Source organism: Poromitra crassiceps, assembly GCF_964638095.1.
Source record: "Poromitra crassiceps genome assembly, chromosome: 1".
Classification (NCBI taxonomy): Eukaryota; Metazoa; Chordata; class Actinopteri; order Beryciformes; family Melamphaidae; genus Poromitra; species Poromitra crassiceps.
This window is the reverse complement of record NC_139623.1, coordinates 15,422,277-15,440,701: the sequence shown is the minus strand read 5'-3', so window position 1 is coordinate 15,440,701 and position 18,425 is coordinate 15,422,277. Positions and strand designations below refer to the sequence as shown.

Below are 18,425 nucleotides of genomic sequence, written 5' to 3'. Positions count from 1 at the left end.
ACTTGGACTTGCCCCTCAAAGACTTGAGACTTGACTTGGAATTGAGCTCAAAGACTTGAGACTTGACTTAGACTTGCAAAAAATGACTTGTGAGCATCTCTGCCTCAGTGACTTGACTCATCCGGAAAAGACTTGAGACTACTCAAACTCAAGATTTAGGACTTGTGAACAATCTTTATTTTATTAAGGAAATGTCTACTATGGGTAATAATAATGTCAACTAATCAATGCTGATACTGTATGCTAATAGATAAAGGAGTGAGGATAGTACAGTACATGCTATGAATTCCTTCGTTTTAAGCTATGCAGGGTTCTAAGCAGACCGGATAGCATGCAGGAGCAGATGACAGAACGCTCATCCATAAGAGACTTGACTTGGACGTGCATCTCAAAGACTTTAGACTTGACTTGGACTCTAGCTCATAGACTTGAGACTTGACTTGGACTTGCAAAAAATGACTTGTGAGCATCTCTGCATGCACTCTCTACTAGAGTAGTGTGTGTGCTGTATACTGAGAGAAGCAGATGGCTGTGCCAATGTAGTACTTGAGTACTTATTTGATGTGTGTGTGTGTAGTAAATCCATATATGTCGTATCATTATGGAGGTTGTATTAATGTACATAAACAACATAGTAGGTATTCATATTTCTTCTTTGTATTGGTCAACGTAGGCCATAATGTTGGGTTACAATCTTTCCTAGTGATCTTACAATCTGTATGTTTACAGATGATTGAACTATTAACTATATAACTATTATGAATTTGTAATTTCATGCTTAAAATAAAACTATTTTCGAACTGTAGTTCTGTATTCTTTACTCTCCTTGACTTCATACTAGTTTTGTTAGGTGAGAATGCAGTCTGCTCTTTGTATTTTCTTTATTTATAATGTAAGAAAGCAGGGCATTTCTTGATGTCCATGGGGCCAGACATGGGGATCACATCCTCGTCTTCAGAGTCACAGTGAGTGAACAGTGTTATTCTGTTCGCCAGGTTTGCGCAAGAGTCTTTTTCTGAAAATGATTAAATAGTGATCAAGTTCATCTCCTAATTACATTGTTTTATTGTTTTCATTGCAATCTTTATAAACCCACAGGATAGCATGTAGGGAAACAAAGGCAAAACACTTTTCTAACGCAGAAAGATGTTTAAACCAGCATTTTCAACAGAACAAACGAATGAACCTAAAGTTCTCTCCCCTTTTACAGCATTGTTTAACCATTTGTTCCAAAAAATACATCTAAGCAAAGGCATGTACAAAAATACACTTGGCCCTGATCTGCAATCTGTCAATGATCTGTAAATAAAAGATTGTCTTAGCATTCATAGTAGCTCAACCCCACAGCCCAACACAAATCAGAATACAAAATAAGAGCTTTGGCAACTATAGTAAACAATAAAACAAAAGAACTGCAACAAAACAAAACAGATGGGCAGTTATAAACGGACAAAGAAAACAGGCTTGATTTGATCTGATCCAGAGGTTTTCATACTGCACATCAATAGCCTACATTTGGAATGTGACAAGTTCACAGTAATTTACGATACACAGGTTACCTTTATTTCCTTACAATATTTCTGGTCTGGGGACCATTTGATTGTAAAGCTAGTCAAATGCATTGAATATTGATGAACAAATAATGACATGGAGATTGTAATAAACATGCAATATGAAAAATAACTAAGACAATGCTATAGGACAGAGTACAATAATGTAAGTATACAGCTCCCTTTAAGGCACCATGATATAAAAACATTATCACCTATTGTATGCACTTCAGATGATGAAAACATCTGATATAACATAAAACATATCAATAAGCATCATTCATTTAGCCTGAATTAAACTTTCCACTGAGCATCAGTTTCATAGCAAACCTCCCAGGTGCATGAAATTAATCAAAGTGCTACACACCTTTCACTGTAATAACTCCACCTAAGCAATATTTTTGCTTGTTTCTGGTCCAAACGACAGTCTGTTACCCATGTAGATCAAATATAAAGAAGTCTTTTCCAGTTGAGGAACTTTGTCTATGCTTTCATTGTAAATCTTGAAATGTCCAGTTTGCCTTATGATGTGGTGTAAATCTCCCTTTCAAATGATACTAGACTGATCGACTAAAGAAAATAAACTGTGATTGATTTACTTGACAGCAAAGATCTGTTTTCATGGGCAAACCATATCTATCCCCTTCCCCTATAGGCCGATCTCATCATCAAACTCATCCTCAAATGTGTAGCCTCTTCCACAATCACCTGCCTCCTCCTCGGAGTCAGTCTCTGAATGGCAGTTGTCAACCCTCCTCCTGTCCAATGAGGTGACTCCTTCATACTCTGAGCTATGTGACGAGGCAGGACTAGGTGGTGTATCCTCTTTGTGATTGGTGATCTCTGCTTCACCTACCAGGTTGTTGCCCCTCTCGCTCTCGTCCGCCGTTGTGCTGGGACACTCCAACTCTTCCTCATCCTGGAAGTCAAAGCCCTGACCTTCCTCCTCAGACGCCTGGCGAATGATCTCCTCTCGCTTATCGCTGAATCTCACTTTTGGTCGTAACCCCTTTGGCTTGATCCCGTTCCCATCTGTTATCCTGTCGTCTCCCATCTGGTTTCCATCAATCCCGGCCGAGTTATTCTCGTTCAACTCATTCTGCACACTCACGGACATCTCCACCAAACCATTCCCCTGCTTTGTTTCCACTGTGGCCGCACCATTAGTGGGAGCGAACACCTCTTCCTCCTTGGTGTTTGACCACTCAGAGTCAAGTCCCAGTCCGTCCATCACACCCAGAACATCCCCCAGGATAGACGGCCCCAGATCCAAGTCCAGGTCGAATGAAGACACAGACTCAGAGTGCTGCAGATGGTTGTCCTGTGAACTTCCCAAGCCGTCTGTTTTAAGGTCGCTGTGGTTGACTGGCATCTCGGAGTCAGCAGCTGGCGGCATCCCAGGAGCACCGAGGTCAGAGCTGGCCGGGCTCGGGCCGTGAGAGGACAGGAAGGAGGTGTCACCGAAGGCGTCGCCTCCCCTCCCGATGTGCATGGTGTGGCGGAAGTCACCCAGCGGCGCTGAGATCATGGTAGGGTCCAGGCGTGGGGCCCGGGATGACTTGTGCAGTGGCATGACTGGAGACAGAGCAGAGGGCAGGATAGAGAGAGGATGAATGGTAAGTTATTTAAGTCGGTACTCAGCATAGATTTGAATGAGAGATGTAAAACACCGAGCAAAAGAGGTTACATAAGACAAAGACTGGAAAGAGAGTGAAGAGAGTGACAGACAAGACAGCACAAGGCATGTCAGGCTGGAACATGTACTGTATGTGGATCATAACATGGTGGCAGGCATCTGTACTGACAAGTACTTTCACATTAGATAAGATACATGAGATTATTGCATAGCCTACTTAAACAGGCCAAATGCTACTTCAAGGCTATAATGACTTGAATGAACCAGCCACGAAATATTTGTTTCGGCTATTTGAGCTGACAACACAATGAAACACAATACTGTACCAGAATATCTGTATTGTTCTCGTTTATTTTGAAAGCAAAAACGCTGCATTTAAAAAAAACTGACTAAATGCTGTATTCACTAACCCAGTGATTTGCAAACTTTTTCACATCAAAGACCCCTAAACTGACACAAATTAAACCAATGACCCCCATTTGATAGATTTTGTCCTTAGTTAGTTAGTTAGTTATTTATTTTTCAAAGTGTCATACACCTTAAGGTGCCCAGCCCACATGGGCCTTCAAGACACTAGTTTCAAAGCATACAGGAGCAAGAAAAAGAAAATGAAAGAACAGAATATGATACATCTCCAGAACATGTCAGACAATGAAAGAAAAGATTATATCTCAAACATAAAGTACCATCCTACGCTGTTGGTAGGCATTTAACACAAACTGAGCAACCTGGAACACTTTTTCAGTAAACAAGTACTGAAGTCTACAATCATCAGACATAGAAAACAGATCAGGACCTTCATCAAAAGAAATTTTACAGAAAAGCCTATGTCTAAGATTGTGATATAACGGACAGTAAAACAGTGCATTTCATTTTCAACCTCTCCCAGATCACACAGGTGACATTTTCTGTCCTCCTCAGGAATTGAGTGGAAGCGCCCGGTTTCCAGAGCCAGAGGCAGGATACCACATCTCAGCTGGGCACAAACTGACCTCAGAGCTCTGCTCAGAGGGTCCCCCATGGGATTTTTTTTCTTTTAGATGTTTTATTACAGAAAGTATGAATCCCATGACCAAAATAGTCATACATTGTCATTGTGTTACTTATGGATCGATTTATAGTCAAAATAAACGATTACCCTTTTTGCTGATGAGCAGTAGGGAGCCCCTGGAGGAACCCCCTCAAGGACCCCTGGGGGTCCCTGGCAATACATCGATGGTCCCTGGGCATCACTTTGAGAACCACTGCACTAACCAATGAGATTTCTCTGAAAGATCTTTAGTGACCCTGCTGACAGATGTTGGGCCTCTGTTGAGTGACCTTGTAAAAAAACAGCCCAGGATAAAAACTTCACCGTGTTGTGCAAGATTGTGGGAAAGCAATGAGTCTTTTGGTAGGCTACTGGCGCTGCCGTGAAGGCCATGCTGGGACTTGTAGCTACGTGAGACACACGCATGCGTTAGCACATACTTGTCTCTACATTCCTACCCCGAGGGAGCACGCCAAGAGAAACAAGACACTGTACACTATAGTCTACTTTCTCTTCTAAAAGCTGTCTAGGTCTGCTGCCTGATTTGCTATCAGCTAACGTTATCATGATTGCCAAATAGAGGCCTATCGGCGTGTGTATGAATCAATCAATTCTAATAAACATGTTGACAACACAGACTGATCGACGCACGTTTCATTAATGATCAATTATTCAATAATGATCAAGTAGTAGCCTATTTTAACCCCCCAAAACCTGAGCTGACTTGAGACAGCAGTCCTGACATCAGCTCGGCATCATCACATATGGCAGCAGGCTATATACATTTGGAAAAAACATGCAGAGGGGGGGGGGTACATCCCCCCCCCCCCACACACACACACGTCATCCCAAATAATTTGAGGAAATATTATGTTACCCTATATGAATAGCTAAAATAGATGAGATAATTCTACTCTATGGAGCGTGTGGGCAAGCAATGAGAGGAAAGGCTGTAAACTCTGCTTATCAAGCACCAGCGGTGAGCGTTACCACAACATTCAAACTTATGAAAGTATGGAAAACTTACTTCAACGTGTTGTATCCTCTGGTGTTTGGCTGGCTCCCTCCTGAGTATCCAAATTGTCATCTGGCTTTTTGTTTTTGTTGCTTTAGCTTCCCTCTCGACCTTTTCCTCGCTCTTTTTCTCGCCGTCGTTCGTCTGTGTGATTTTTTTCTTTTTTCTTTTTTCTTTTCCTAAGGGATGGGCATGGGTTGAGGAAGTGACGCGAACAGTTATTAGGGAGTGAGTGTTGGATGAAAGTTGTTGTGCATTGTCGGGTAGAAGAACCACAGTTTTAATAGTTTTAGCCAGACAAAAGGGGATAAAGATTATATTTTAATTGGGAATATTCTAAATAGATATTAACAGCTGTTCAAATTGTGAGTCAACCAAACTGTTAAAATGTTACTATTTTCTTAATTGTTAACTTTTTTTTACTTTAGTGTTTAATAATTCACTTTAAGATGTTCTTCTCAGTCAGCGATCTCATGTTATTATGGAATTATGATAGGCCCTAGATAATAGGCTACAGCTGCGAGTGGCTGAAGCCTCATTGGGCTGAACTTCACACTCTATATTAAAGACTCTTCAAAGTAGTTTTCAGTCTATGGTTAAGCATAATGGCACACCAGGAAACCAGACAAATTCTGTGCACCACACAGAACTTATTACGATGGGTTTGACTTGAAACTGACTGCAATTATGCAGCCTTTTATGGAATGTAGTCAGTAATGAGGAATAGTCGGCATGAGGCTATTTCTGTAGTCAGAATGTAGCCTCAGTCATGCTGCACCACTACAGTTGACAATATCATTTTTATTTCTTGTCCTTTGAAGGGCGTGACTGTGGGGCAGAATTAACTCAATTAACTTCTCACTCACTAACTCACTCACTCACTCACTCACTCACTCATACTGCCAGCAAGTCAGAGATCCTCTTGAAAGACAGAGGGAAAAGGTCATCAGATTTCAGCAGGAGAACAGTAGAGCTGCTGCTTTAAGGAACCCACCTCATTCAGTTTCCTCCCATGGGTTAGAAAAACAGAAGACGCATTACCAAACCCAAGGTATTCATACAATAGAGCAGGGTAGTGAGTCATTGTTTGTGAGATCCTCTCACACATGCTTGACATATTTGTGTGATGATGTAGGCCTACCCAGACCTTAAGATGAAAGACTAGAAGTGGGACAAATTAGATACACTCAGCAGACACATAATATAATGTGGAATTCTATATTTATATGTGTTACAATACCTGTCTCAGCACCTCAAGTAGTGTGAATAAAAAATGTTCCCTCATAGATCATGAAGGCATTGGGCAGTTATTCAGTTTGATTTATTTGCCTGTTACACATCCTGAAATCAGATTGTCACTTCTACAACTTTCTTGCATTTTATTGAAACTGATGATGAAGACATACTCTCACACAGCATAATGTTAACAGGCTATAGCGGTGGTTCTCAACAAAACTAAATTATCATAATTTATTTTAGATTCTGTGAAGCAGTAGTGCTCAACATGAGCTGTATGGGGATCGTAAGGGAGTTCCAGGGGTCCCCAGCAAAAAGCGTAGTACCGGTACTTTATTTTCACTAGAATTCTGCATACAGTAAGTAACACAATGACAGAATATATATATATTTTTTATTAAACCTTTATTTAACCAGGTGAGTCCCATTGAGATGACAAGATCTCTTTTTCGAGGGAGCCCTGACCAAGATAGCAGCAATACAGTTTCAACCAGACACACAATCAAATAATAAAAGCACATAATGTCTAAACATGCAGTGGCAAATCACAGAATCAAAAGCCAAAACGACAGACAGGAACACAAAGCACTGAAAGCAGCACATAAGGAAACATTAAAACACAAAAGCAAAACATGAAACACAACATGTATGAAAGAAAACATTAAGAGCACATATAAAACAAAGACATGACTAAGACTATGACTAAAAGAGAGACAGGAGGAAACGGGCCTAGCTATGGAAGCACTCACAACCTCTAATTGAATCTGCCTCCAAGCCCTTCACTATATTTTTAAATGTACTAATGGGGATCAGCTCAGCTAGCTGCAAGTCTGTCTGCAAGTGGTTCCAGGCTGCAGGGGCAGAGAACATAAAGGCCTGCTTGCCAAGTTCAGTGCCAACCTTGGGGACGGACAGTAACAGGGTGTCATTTGAGTGCAGGCAATAATTTCTAGTTTTGATGGAGACATACCCACAAAGGTAAGATGGAAGCAGACCAAGGATGGAGTTGTAAATGAAAATGTACCAGTGAAGTCTGCGCAGGGCCAATGAGGGCCACTGAACTCTGGTGTATAGGGTGCAATGATGTGTGAGTGAATATATGATTACTTTGGTCATGGGTTTCATATACTTTCTGTAATAAAACATCTAAAAGTGTGACAACATTCCCATTCTCCTGGCCCTGTCTCACAGGAGCCTGGTGTTGGGGTCGTTAGGCTGATTGGGTGCACCTGGGCCTGGTGCACTCACGTTCTGTTCTTTTGTTTAATGCAGTTTGTGATGTCTAGTTATTCTCCCTTAGTTAAATTATTGTTTTAACTTTTACTTTGGTGTATGACTTAACTAAAACTAAAAGAAAATACAACACAAACTAGCCTACATTAAATGAACAGAACAAAAGATGCGTCGGCAAGATTCAAGATTCAAGATTAACTTTATTGTCCCACGCATGGGAAATTTGTCTTGGGCTTACTGCAGCCATAAAAACATAAACATATACATACACACAGGATACAACAGCCAAGTGCAACGTTACACAAAATACAGTTTGTCTGGGCAATAAAGTATCTGGCAAAACCAGTTGGGGGAGCTCGGGCATCAATCAATCGATTCCAGACATAACAATAAATAAGATGAGCACACAACATGATGTATCGGCTATTTAGCAGGTTTAGGACCTGCCTCACCTCACCTCACTGCAATGTAGTATTTCATGATACATTTCTTATATATATATATATAAATATATATGATTGTGCTACATTATAAGTCTTGATATCGATATTCGATAATTGTACATTTGTTTATCTGCTGCTGTTTAACAGTTTAATCGAAAAGGAGGGCAAGAGACTGAATTGGTCTGAAGGTCTTCTTAACCCTGGGTAACCAGGCTCCTGCAAGACAGGACCAAGAGAGTGGGAGGGTCGTCACAAAAGCTCAAATCTGATCAGATGGACCCATGGGACAAAATCTTAATAAATGGGGGTCCCTGGTCTAATTTGTGTCACTTTAGGGGTCCTTGATGTGAAAGAGTTTGAGAACCACTGGGCTAACATTATAGGATATAATGTGAAGGGCCCTCAGCTGGCCTGACAGGAAATGACTTAACAATAAGCCAATATCTCTATCTTTCTCTCTCTCTCTCTCTCTCTCTCTCTCTCTCTCTCTCTCTCTCTCTCTCTCTCTCTCTCTCTCTCTTTCTCTCTCTGTGAGTATTCTGCATGTCGTGTTAAAGTTGTGTGAACTGTCGCAGTTTTTAAAATGTAAACATAGTTAACTGGCTAGAGTCAGACATTCAAGCCTCGCGCCACTTGGGCTCCATAGGGTTCCATTGCCGTTGCCACCCAGTGATACGGTTTGTTTCCCAAAATGCTGCTCGGCTGATCCCTCGCATTGACCCCCCCTCCTCCCCCTCCTTATATCTAATTCAAATAAGCTCTATAAGAGATTTCTTACATAGCAAATAGTAACACATCAACAGCAATACATTTATATAAAAAAGGGGGGTATAGAATGACCTACAAATATTAGGCCTGAGAAGTAAACTAACTATGACATCACACATACCATAGTGAGTTAACCTGTATATACACTACTACAGTATAGGCCGATATGAGCTTGAGTCCTTTTGCTATAGCTACCTTCAATTATAGTCACATATTTTGCTGCCAAAATTTGTGAGCCAATAAGTTGATTCCCCTGATAGAACTAATGAAGATCTATAAATGTGTCCAATTCATTATGTTTAGAAATCATTTGGAGGAAAGAAGATTGCTCTTATCTCTCTCTTTCACTCACTCACTCACTCTCTCTCTCACACACACACACACACACACACACACACACACACACACACACACACACACACACAAACACACATCCTGCAGCTGTGCACTTGACAGGAAGGTAGAAAGGCAGTGTGGAAAAGGAAGAACATTGTATGTAATGTGAGTGAGTAGGCCTGTGGAACTAGTCATCATCATTGAAAAAAATAGTAAAGGGGACAAATCAGACGTGGATGGGGTGAAGTGTCATTGACACAGACAGTTTCCCACAGAGGGGTCTACTGTACAACTGAATGCAAAAGTGTTTTGAATGCCCATTTTGGAAAATATTAATTGGGGAGTAGGGATCTTTAATATACTAGGGATCTAGTATACAGGCTACGCGGGCTCGCCCGTCCTGCAGCTTGCATTCGCAGCTCGCCCGCTGCGCAGCCTTGCCCACAGCTCGGCTGCTGTGTGGCCAATGAGACCAGCATCACTGATGATGTCAGATTTATGACATCACTGATGATCTCACAGTGGGATTCATGAAATCACTGATGATGTCACAGTGGGATTTATGACATCACTGGGATTTATGACATCACTGGGATTTATGACATCACTGATGATGTCACAGTGGGATTTATGACATCACAGATGATGTCACAGTGGGATTTATGACATCACAGTGGCACAATCACAGTGGGACAGAGAAACAGAGAAACAAACAGACAGACAGACAGAGCCCCAGCTCGCATTTATATACTGATGATGATGATGATGATGATGATGATAGCCTATATATTTAAATATTTGTTATTAAGATATTCAAAGATATGGTGTCAAGACAACATATTACCAAACAACATAAAGTACACAACATCAAACAAATATGTAGATGGAACAGAGGCCCATACCGCGAATGGAGGATAAACAGATCCAGGATCTGTCTTTTGATCTGGTTTGGCTTAACCAGATCAAAGCGATCGCGCTATTCTGTACCACGATGCCGGTTATCAGCCAGGTCTGATTTCCTTATCAGCTCTGAGCTCATGCACCTGAAAATGCTCGTGAACAGGAGCTCATGCACACGAAAGAGGCGTGGTCTGTAACAACTAGCCAATCACAATGCAATATGGACAGCTCCGGATTTTACAGCGTCAGACACGCCTATTTCCTCATTCATTGAAAGCCACATCAAAGTGTAGGCTATTAATTAACAGAGCTTTACTGCATGTCAGAATCAAAGTGAGCGTTGGATATGAGTCTGTTACTGAAGGACTGTCTAAAGTTATCGCTTTTATTCAATTCACATCAGTCCTTTGATTTCTGCTGCCATTTGGTTTCTGCCTACAGCAGATTAATATAGGCTAATCAATAATACCGCATGTGTTTTTTGCGAGTAGAAGTGTAAACTCAGTCTAAATTTCCAAAATCCGTAGGCCTATTTAGATCATAGATTTAACGTTATAGGCTCTGAATCAATATGGTGCGGGCATTGAATTAAAAAATAGCCTATAAACATGCGCAGCTCCTTTGCACGCACCTTAGTGCGCTTTGGAGACGTTTATGGTCATCTTTTTATGTAGGTGATTTAGTGATATTTCTCCACGCAGCGTTCAGTTGCAATCGGCAGGGTCGTGCTTGGGAGTGAATAAAAATTAATACTTCACACTGGAGGAGCAAACCATAATCTTAAGGAAATATGAATAATTCAAAGGTGTAATAAAAACCAAAGGCAACACTGCTGCACATAATAATCACAGAAAGGAGGGCTGGCAAAAAAATGCAGATTGTCTCAATGTTATTCAGCTTGCTTGATTTCGCCACCGAAGTTCAGCATCTCCGTTGCGCACACGGTGCGCTTTGGAGACGTATGATTAAATGGGTCTTGGCGGTCGCAAAAGACTCTTCTCTCTCCTTTTCCAGGAAGCTCATTGGTTCTTGGGCGGTGCCTTTCAAGGTTTAATCTTATCTTTGCAACTTAACCTGCTCTGGACCAGGTTAAATCTGAAGCATAAGTTGCTATGGAAATATATCTCGGTAAGAAGTTAACTAGCGTCGTAGCACGGCAAACCCAGGGTTAAACCTGAAGTTACCTCGCTAAGCCACTAATCTTGCTTCGTTGTATATGCCTCAGATCAGATGAAATGGGAAGAAAACAAAACATACATACTGTGGGAATCGAGCGGGGGGGGAGTTAAGGGAGACCTACTTCTGATGTTTAGATACAAATTCATGTTCAAAGTAAAAGAGAAATGGCCGCCAAACTTTGAAAAAGCTCTTGGTTGTGCCAGGCTCAGACTGGGACTAAAGAACGGCCCTGGACTTTTCTACCCAGACCAGCCCACCTCAACCAGCCCGCGGCACGGATACTCTGCAACCCCCGCCCCATCGACGCACAAACACAAGAGCAAGCCAGAATTCTGAGGGGGCAACATTCAGCGACGACCAATGGTCTCCTCCGCAGCTGAAATTTTTTGTCTGTTTTTCTAAAATGTTGGTTGTTTGAAGACAGATTTAGAGGAATATCTCATTGGCTGGGGGTCACTGTCTAAAAAAAACGCATTCCCAAAGTGGGCCGCTGGGGTTCACTGTCTCAACCAATTTTTTTTTATTTTTTTTTGCCCTGGTCAAGCGGCCCACCGGCCCACCGGGATTTGTCCCGGTGCTCCCGATGGCCAGGCCGACTATGGGTTGAGCCTCTTGTTTCTACAAGAGGTTTTTCAAAGTTTGGCGGGTTCTAGCTGTATGTCATAAGACTCATTGGGAATGGGGTGGATGGCTTGTTAGATTTCCACTTTAACATTAGTAGCCTTGATGTGATAATGGTGAGGAAAAGGCCAGTGCATCAGCCTGCGCCTGACACTGAGACTTCCGTAGGGGCTACCCCAGATATTGCGTGGGCTGGATCTTTAATGACAAGAATTGTGTCACCAATAAGATGTAGGCTATATTTTAAATTGATCCATTCAATATATCCCACAAACCAGATGTTAAAAATAAAATAAAAACATTAATATAAAATGTGAATGTTGTAACTTAAACGTCAAAAGAATAGGTATTCGTTTTGTGAGTGTAGGCTGCTGTATATCAGTAACCTACTGCAGAGGTTCTCAAATGTTTTTCAGCCAAGGACCCCTTACAAGATAAAAAATATACCGGGGACCCCCTCATTCTGATTTGTGATTTTGGGCTAAGCTTAATTGTTTCCACGGTAACGTGCTTGACTTTTAATTTGATAGGTTTGTTATTAGAATGTAATCCATGAACCATTTTAGATTTAAAGCATAAACTATTTTCGTTGAACTATGAAGATTTTGCAAAAAAAAAAAAAAAATTTTTTTTTATTACATTACATTTACATTACATTTACGTCATTTAGCAGACACTTTTGTTTTATCCAAAGCGACTTACAATATCACAATTTGTCAACAGTACAGAAAACCACTATGCAACACAATCAATGACAGCCAAGATATTTTGATAGACTAGCACCATGTAGGAAGTAGTTTGAGAAGGAATAAATAACATGTAGCATTTTACTTGAAAACTTTTCGCGGACCCCCTGGCAAAGTGCCACGGACCCCTGGGGGTCCGCGGACCCCCATTTGAGAACCAGTGACCTACTGTATTGAAAGGTTATATGGCACTATTAGTTACCTTATTTCTCTTTTTATACCCTTAATTTGATTATTTTTCTTTGTTATAGTCATTGGTGTATTGTTGGCAGACTGTTGTGTTCCTATTACATTATTATGTGGTGTACATACAAAAACCTAACAAAAAAGAACACACACACACACACACACACACACACACACACACACACACACACACACAGAGACAAGAGGTATCTACTTGAAAAGGTGTATTTCTTTGGTTAAAACCTGCTAGATCAGGGGTTTTCAGTCTGCAACTGTGGGCCTCCCCTCAGGGAAAGCTTGGAAAAAGGTGCCTCCCCCTAGTTTACTTGCTTACTTTCTCTAAATTTGTGGATGCCTATGGCATCATTATTGATCCCATAGATACTCAACAATTGAGCCAAAATAGCCTGATATTGCTGTTTGACATACTTCAGACTACACCAAGTACTTTGTTATGACGTGTCATGCTGAAAACATCCAACCTGTCAAACATCTTCCATTTTGCCAAGTCTAGCAATAATTAATCAGTATGGTATCCAGGAATGTGTATTGCAGGATATAATTAACTGAGAAGTCTTTCTGAGTAAAAGTATGTAAACAATAACCTTGCAGCTGCTGTTAAAAAACAACATTCTTATAGACTACATTAATAAAGTTTTGCATATTGAGCAGTAACCCATTTGTCCTCTGTAACCCAAGTCCCATGTCTTTAGCAATTTAGTATTGTGGGCTTTAAAAAGGGGCCTATTTCTGAAGAAAATGGTGAAAACGACATACCCAAACTAAAATGCTTACTGTGGCTGAACCGCTAGGGTTACAGACAACTGCCTGACCATTTCTGAAAGGTAAGACTTTGAAGTTTCTGTTCCAAGTGTCAGAATGACTCTATGTGTTACTCACCCTGAGTAACACCAGCTCAAACACAGTGGTTGATTCTCGCCTAGAATAAAAAACACTTTTACAGTGTAAACAGTTACCTGTGGTTGTTGTATTTATGGCTAGAAACCCAATGGAGACATAGCCACAGGCCTTACCACATCCCAACTCAAAGAAGATGAAAAAATACCAAAACATGAGTATTTGGCAGTGGTTTTTGTAGGGAGATACCTAGGCGGATTTCCAAAAAGCCATTATAAAAAGTCATTTGAAAAAGCCAAATAATCTGAAATGTTGTCTTTGTCTTTGTACAAAGACAGCTATAACTTCTGCTGTGTTGATCTGATCTGAAAAAGGAAGACATGGTTCGATGCGCAAGATTCAGCCGGTTAATTTGGTATGTAGCATGAACAGCATTGTTCAGAATTAACTACCTAATTAATCACATAAATGACAAATAAACAGCAAAAAATCAGAAACGTAACGCCGGCGTTACGGTGCCATGCAAGAGGGACAAGCACTTTTTCTTCAGTAAACACCTTTATTAATCCAAAGAGTTGGGGATACATGAACCTTTTTGTGTGTGCAAACGTCACACTAACAATGCAGCAAGTCTCTTAGGCCCGCTTCATCCCCCGACCCATCAAGCAGGCAAACACCGTCATCACCATTTTGGGCTTGACCTCCACGAGGGAGAGGGTAGACGTGCGCTCCAATCTTCCACACCATAGAGACGGCATATTTGGCATTGTCCAGCTTGTCATCTTCAGAGAGGCTGCCTGTCTTGACGTGGTCGTAGACGATGCTGCCGGGCTGGATGGCATCTATCAGGTCCACCACTGCCAAACTGGTGCTGATCGCCTTATCCTTGAAGCTTGAAATCTTGGTTGCTTTCCCAGCCTCAGACTGTGTTATTGACCCAGTTTACAATAATGTCATAATTTGTTGCTTTCTGCCCATCTGTCAAATCCTCCAATACATTCAGAATATACCTTCTCATCAGCTGCCACACCAGGGCGAGAGTCAGGGTGGTGTTGTTCAGGTCCTGCCTGCCGATGCCAACAAGGGAGAACTTGGCTTTTGTTTTGTCCAATTCTACTGCATGGTTACAATTCTCCAGCTTTTTCATGTTGGTTCGAATCTTGGGGTAAGGAGGCTTGTTGACCTTGTTGGTCCAGTCCACAGGTACTTTCATTTTTTCATAAAGCTGCAGGATGACTATGGCATCTGCTAGGTCTCCATACAGATGATTGACATGTGGGTTTACTCCCAAGGAATTCATCCAGTTTCGGAACGTTCTCTCTTCTCGTGTCTCACCTTCCAGCTCATCATTCTCTGATTTGTTAGAGATGGATATTTGTTGAAGAGATTGGCCACAAAGGCAAGGTTGAGTTTGGGGTTTCCACTGACAACGTCAGCTGCAGTGACGAACTGACGGGAGCCCAGCCTGTCCGCCTGCTGCAGCATGGCTTCTGCCCTCTTCACGGCATCTTTCTCGCTGAAGCCTCCCATGTTAATGTCTATGCGTGGCTGGTCTTCCTGTGCCTTTTGGGGAGATTTGGTTGAGGAGGTGGAAGTATAACCTGGAGTCCTTGATGTCCGAGCTGAAGTTGTTCATCTTCTGCCAGCCGGCGTTCTCGAGGTGGAAGTTGGCCCAGCGCAAAAGCAGTTCTTCTGGAGACAGCTTCATCAGGTCCTCCAGGATTTCCCCATCTCTAATCAAGGCTGCCAGTGCTTTGTTCCTGCTGAGCTTTATGTCAGCAAACAGGCCAATCTTGATGATCTGCCATAGCAGGCCCAGCACCAGATGGGGCTTGCCCTCCTTCAGGTCTAGAGCCCCAATGTTCACGACATGGCAGCCAATGGCAGAGGCAGAGTTCAGAGCCAAGTTCAGATTCTCCTGTATTGTGAACGGTGTCAGCTTTTTCTTATTTATTGTCCTCTCATGAATAGTGTCTGGCACCGACAGGTTGATCATTTTGCAGAGAACGACACCGTCTCCCATAGCATTGAAGAGAGTCTGTTTCAGGGTTCATGGGCAGGACATGTCTGCAGTCAGGGTCTTTTTCCAGAGCCGAGTTGATCCAGTTCACAAAAGCAAATCGCTCCTCCTCAGAGAAGGAGTGTGCGTCCCTTCACAGGACAGCTCAGATGTCCCCCCAATGGCCAGGATCCCTTCTCTTCTGCTGATGGCCTTGCGAAAACTTTTTGCAATTTCACTGCTCTTCAGTTCTTGGAAGATCACCACAAACTCATTGAAACTGATGTTATTATCCTTGTTGTGATCAAGTTTCTGGATGATCTCTCGGACCCTGTATCTGGGCAGGGGAAGGTTGGCCACTTTGAAGAGCTCATTGAGTTGATAGTTACAGATAAAGCAGCAACGGCGTTGTGTAGGTGGTACTTTCAGCAACCCATGTTAAGGGCTTGCCCAGGGGTGGATACGAACCGCCGGCCTTCGGCTTGGGAGTCAAAGGCACTAACCACTCCACCGATAGGGCTTTCACACCGGCAGGGCTCCGTGCCGGTTCCGGTTCCCGAACCCAAATTTGAACCGGCCGGTGCGTTCAGACCGAAAAAATAATTGGTTCGGAACCTGAAAAGTTGGTTCTCAGCGGAACCAAAAAATAGTTGTTTTTTCCTTGGGAACCGTGACATCATCAGTGGGCGTGTCTCATTCTAGGCTGTGAAAACGAACAGGAAGGAGAAGGCAGTGACAACATGGAGAAAAATAATTTGCAGTGGTCTCCTGAGGAAACCAAATGTTTGGTGGCGATTTGGGCATCTACCGAATCTCAAGAAAAGCTAGAAAGCAGTACAAGAAAGAACAAGTCATATGCCGAACTTGCGGAAGAGATGACCAAGGCTGGGTTCACTCGAACGCCAGATCAAATAATTAATAAACTTAATAAACTGAAGAAGGACTACCGAATAATGTCCTCCCACTTTGGTTCCGCTTAAACTGGTGTGAACACGGGCTGGTTCACCAGAAAGCACCAAGGTTCTGAGACTCCAGAACGGAGCCAGAGCCAGAACCAGAACCGTGTCTGTCTGAAAGCGGTACAAGAGAGCTAGCTCCCTTGGCAGAGCTGTTTAACATGCCTTTATACTGACTCGCTACCACACTGGACTCACGAGGAATCAACGCTGATTCACCTCGGTTACATCAAGATCAACTTTTCCGAAGGCCTCTCTCAGTTCTTCCAGCTCTTCTTTTTCAATCTTTCCTGCCATTTTCAGTTTTTTCTTTTTCAGTGTGGTTAGTGTCGATACTGCTGAAATGCCAGACAGGCTTGACTATTCTGCCTGAGGACCACAACACTGAAGAAGGCCTACGCGCCGAAACTTGTTTGTTGCTGTGCTGCTGCCCTACCCAGACTACAGGTATTAAACTTTTGAAAGGACTTTTTTGTGTGCTGGCCTTTTCTGCTGTGACTTAGTATATGCCTTGCACCAAAGTTATTTATACATTTTTTGGTGTGCTCGCTGTTCACTTTTTTCACTTATTCTGCCTGAGGAACCTACTCAACCTTTTATAAGTCAAGATTCAAGATTTTTATTGTCACTCCGTAGTACAAGTATCACGTGTGAAATTCTTGTGCTGTAGGCTCCATTACAACATAGTGCAAAAAATAAAAGATAAATAAATAAAAACAAGAGGCAACAAGCAATAAAGCAGTAAGACACGCCACAGACAGTGGCATATTCACTGCCCATAGTGCAAATGGCATGAACATACTTTAAACATAATTAAACATAATAACATTCTGTTAGGTGCAAATAGCATATACCTAATTAAACATACTATTGAACATTAGTCATACGTGATGGTAGCAGCTGCAGTGCGGTACAGTACGGCTACTACACTATTTGTGTATGTTAAGGAGTCTTGTGGCCTGTGAGAAGAAACTGTCCCTCAAGCGATTTGTGCGTGCTCTTGGGACCCTGTATCTCCTCCCTGAGGGTAGCAGGGAGAACAGACTGTTGTGGGGGTGGTTTGTGTATTTGATGATCTTCAGGGACCTCCTGAGTCCTGCAGGGAAGTATTTATGACCATCACTTATGACATCACAATTGCTCGAAGGACATCACTGATGACATCAAGTGCTCGAGTGACATCACTGATGACATCACCAATTCTGTACATAAGTAATCAGTGATTTATGACATCACTGATGATGTCATAGACATTGTGACATCATCAGTGATGTCAGTCATCAGTGATGATATAATCAGTGATGTCATCAGTGATGATGTCATCAGTGATGATGTCATCAGTGATGTCACTCGAGCAGTTGTGACCAGTGATGTCAATAGGTTTTCTTGGTTTTCTTGGCTGTATTACAGTCCATTACCAATATTGATATTGAGCTTCTTGGTTAAAAAAACGGAGGGACACGCACACAGCTCTCCAATTATAGTACTGTAGGGGGACTGCTATTTCGACAAACTGATAGGCTGTTGTATCATTGCTGATTGATTACTGATCAAAAGTGAACATTTCCCCCCGTTTCCGCCACTGACATGGCTTCATCCACTGGCTTCATCCAATGAGACGAGGAAGTGAAGAACGAACGGAAAGCGTCACTTGACTTGGCAATGATTTTACTGAACTGCCATTTTGTATCAGTCCGGCGAACGAAGTTGATCGCAAACGGAGAACAAATTTA

The 18,425-nt window shown here is 42.1% G+C and overlaps 1 protein-coding gene and 1 pseudogene across 2 annotated transcripts; both read right to left on the bottom strand.

Annotated features, from left to right (window-relative positions):
• Positions 1 to 1,041: 1,041 nt before the first annotated feature.
• On the bottom strand, positions 1,042 to 5,374 carry cdc42ep5 (CDC42 effector protein (Rho GTPase binding) 5). The gene is made up of 2 exons (XM_083644422.1): positions 5,244 to 5,374; positions 1,042 to 3,125 (listed from the first exon to the last, which is right to left on the bottom strand). Exon 2 carries the CDS (start codon positions 3,121 to 3,123, stop codon positions 2,200 to 2,202), a length of 924 nt encoding a protein of 307 aa, XP_083500548.1. The 5' UTR covers positions 3,124 to 3,125; positions 5,244 to 5,374; the 3' UTR covers positions 1,042 to 2,199.
• An 8,998-nt stretch (positions 5,375 to 14,372) lies between these two features.
• On the bottom strand, positions 14,373 to 16,989 carry LOC310780389 (plastin-3-like; annotated as a pseudogene). Its single transcript has 2 exons — positions 16,912 to 16,989; positions 14,373 to 16,132 (listed from the first exon to the last, which is right to left on the bottom strand). The product of its transcript is annotated as a plastin-3-like (transcript).
• Positions 16,990 to 18,425: the final 1,436 nt, after the last annotated feature.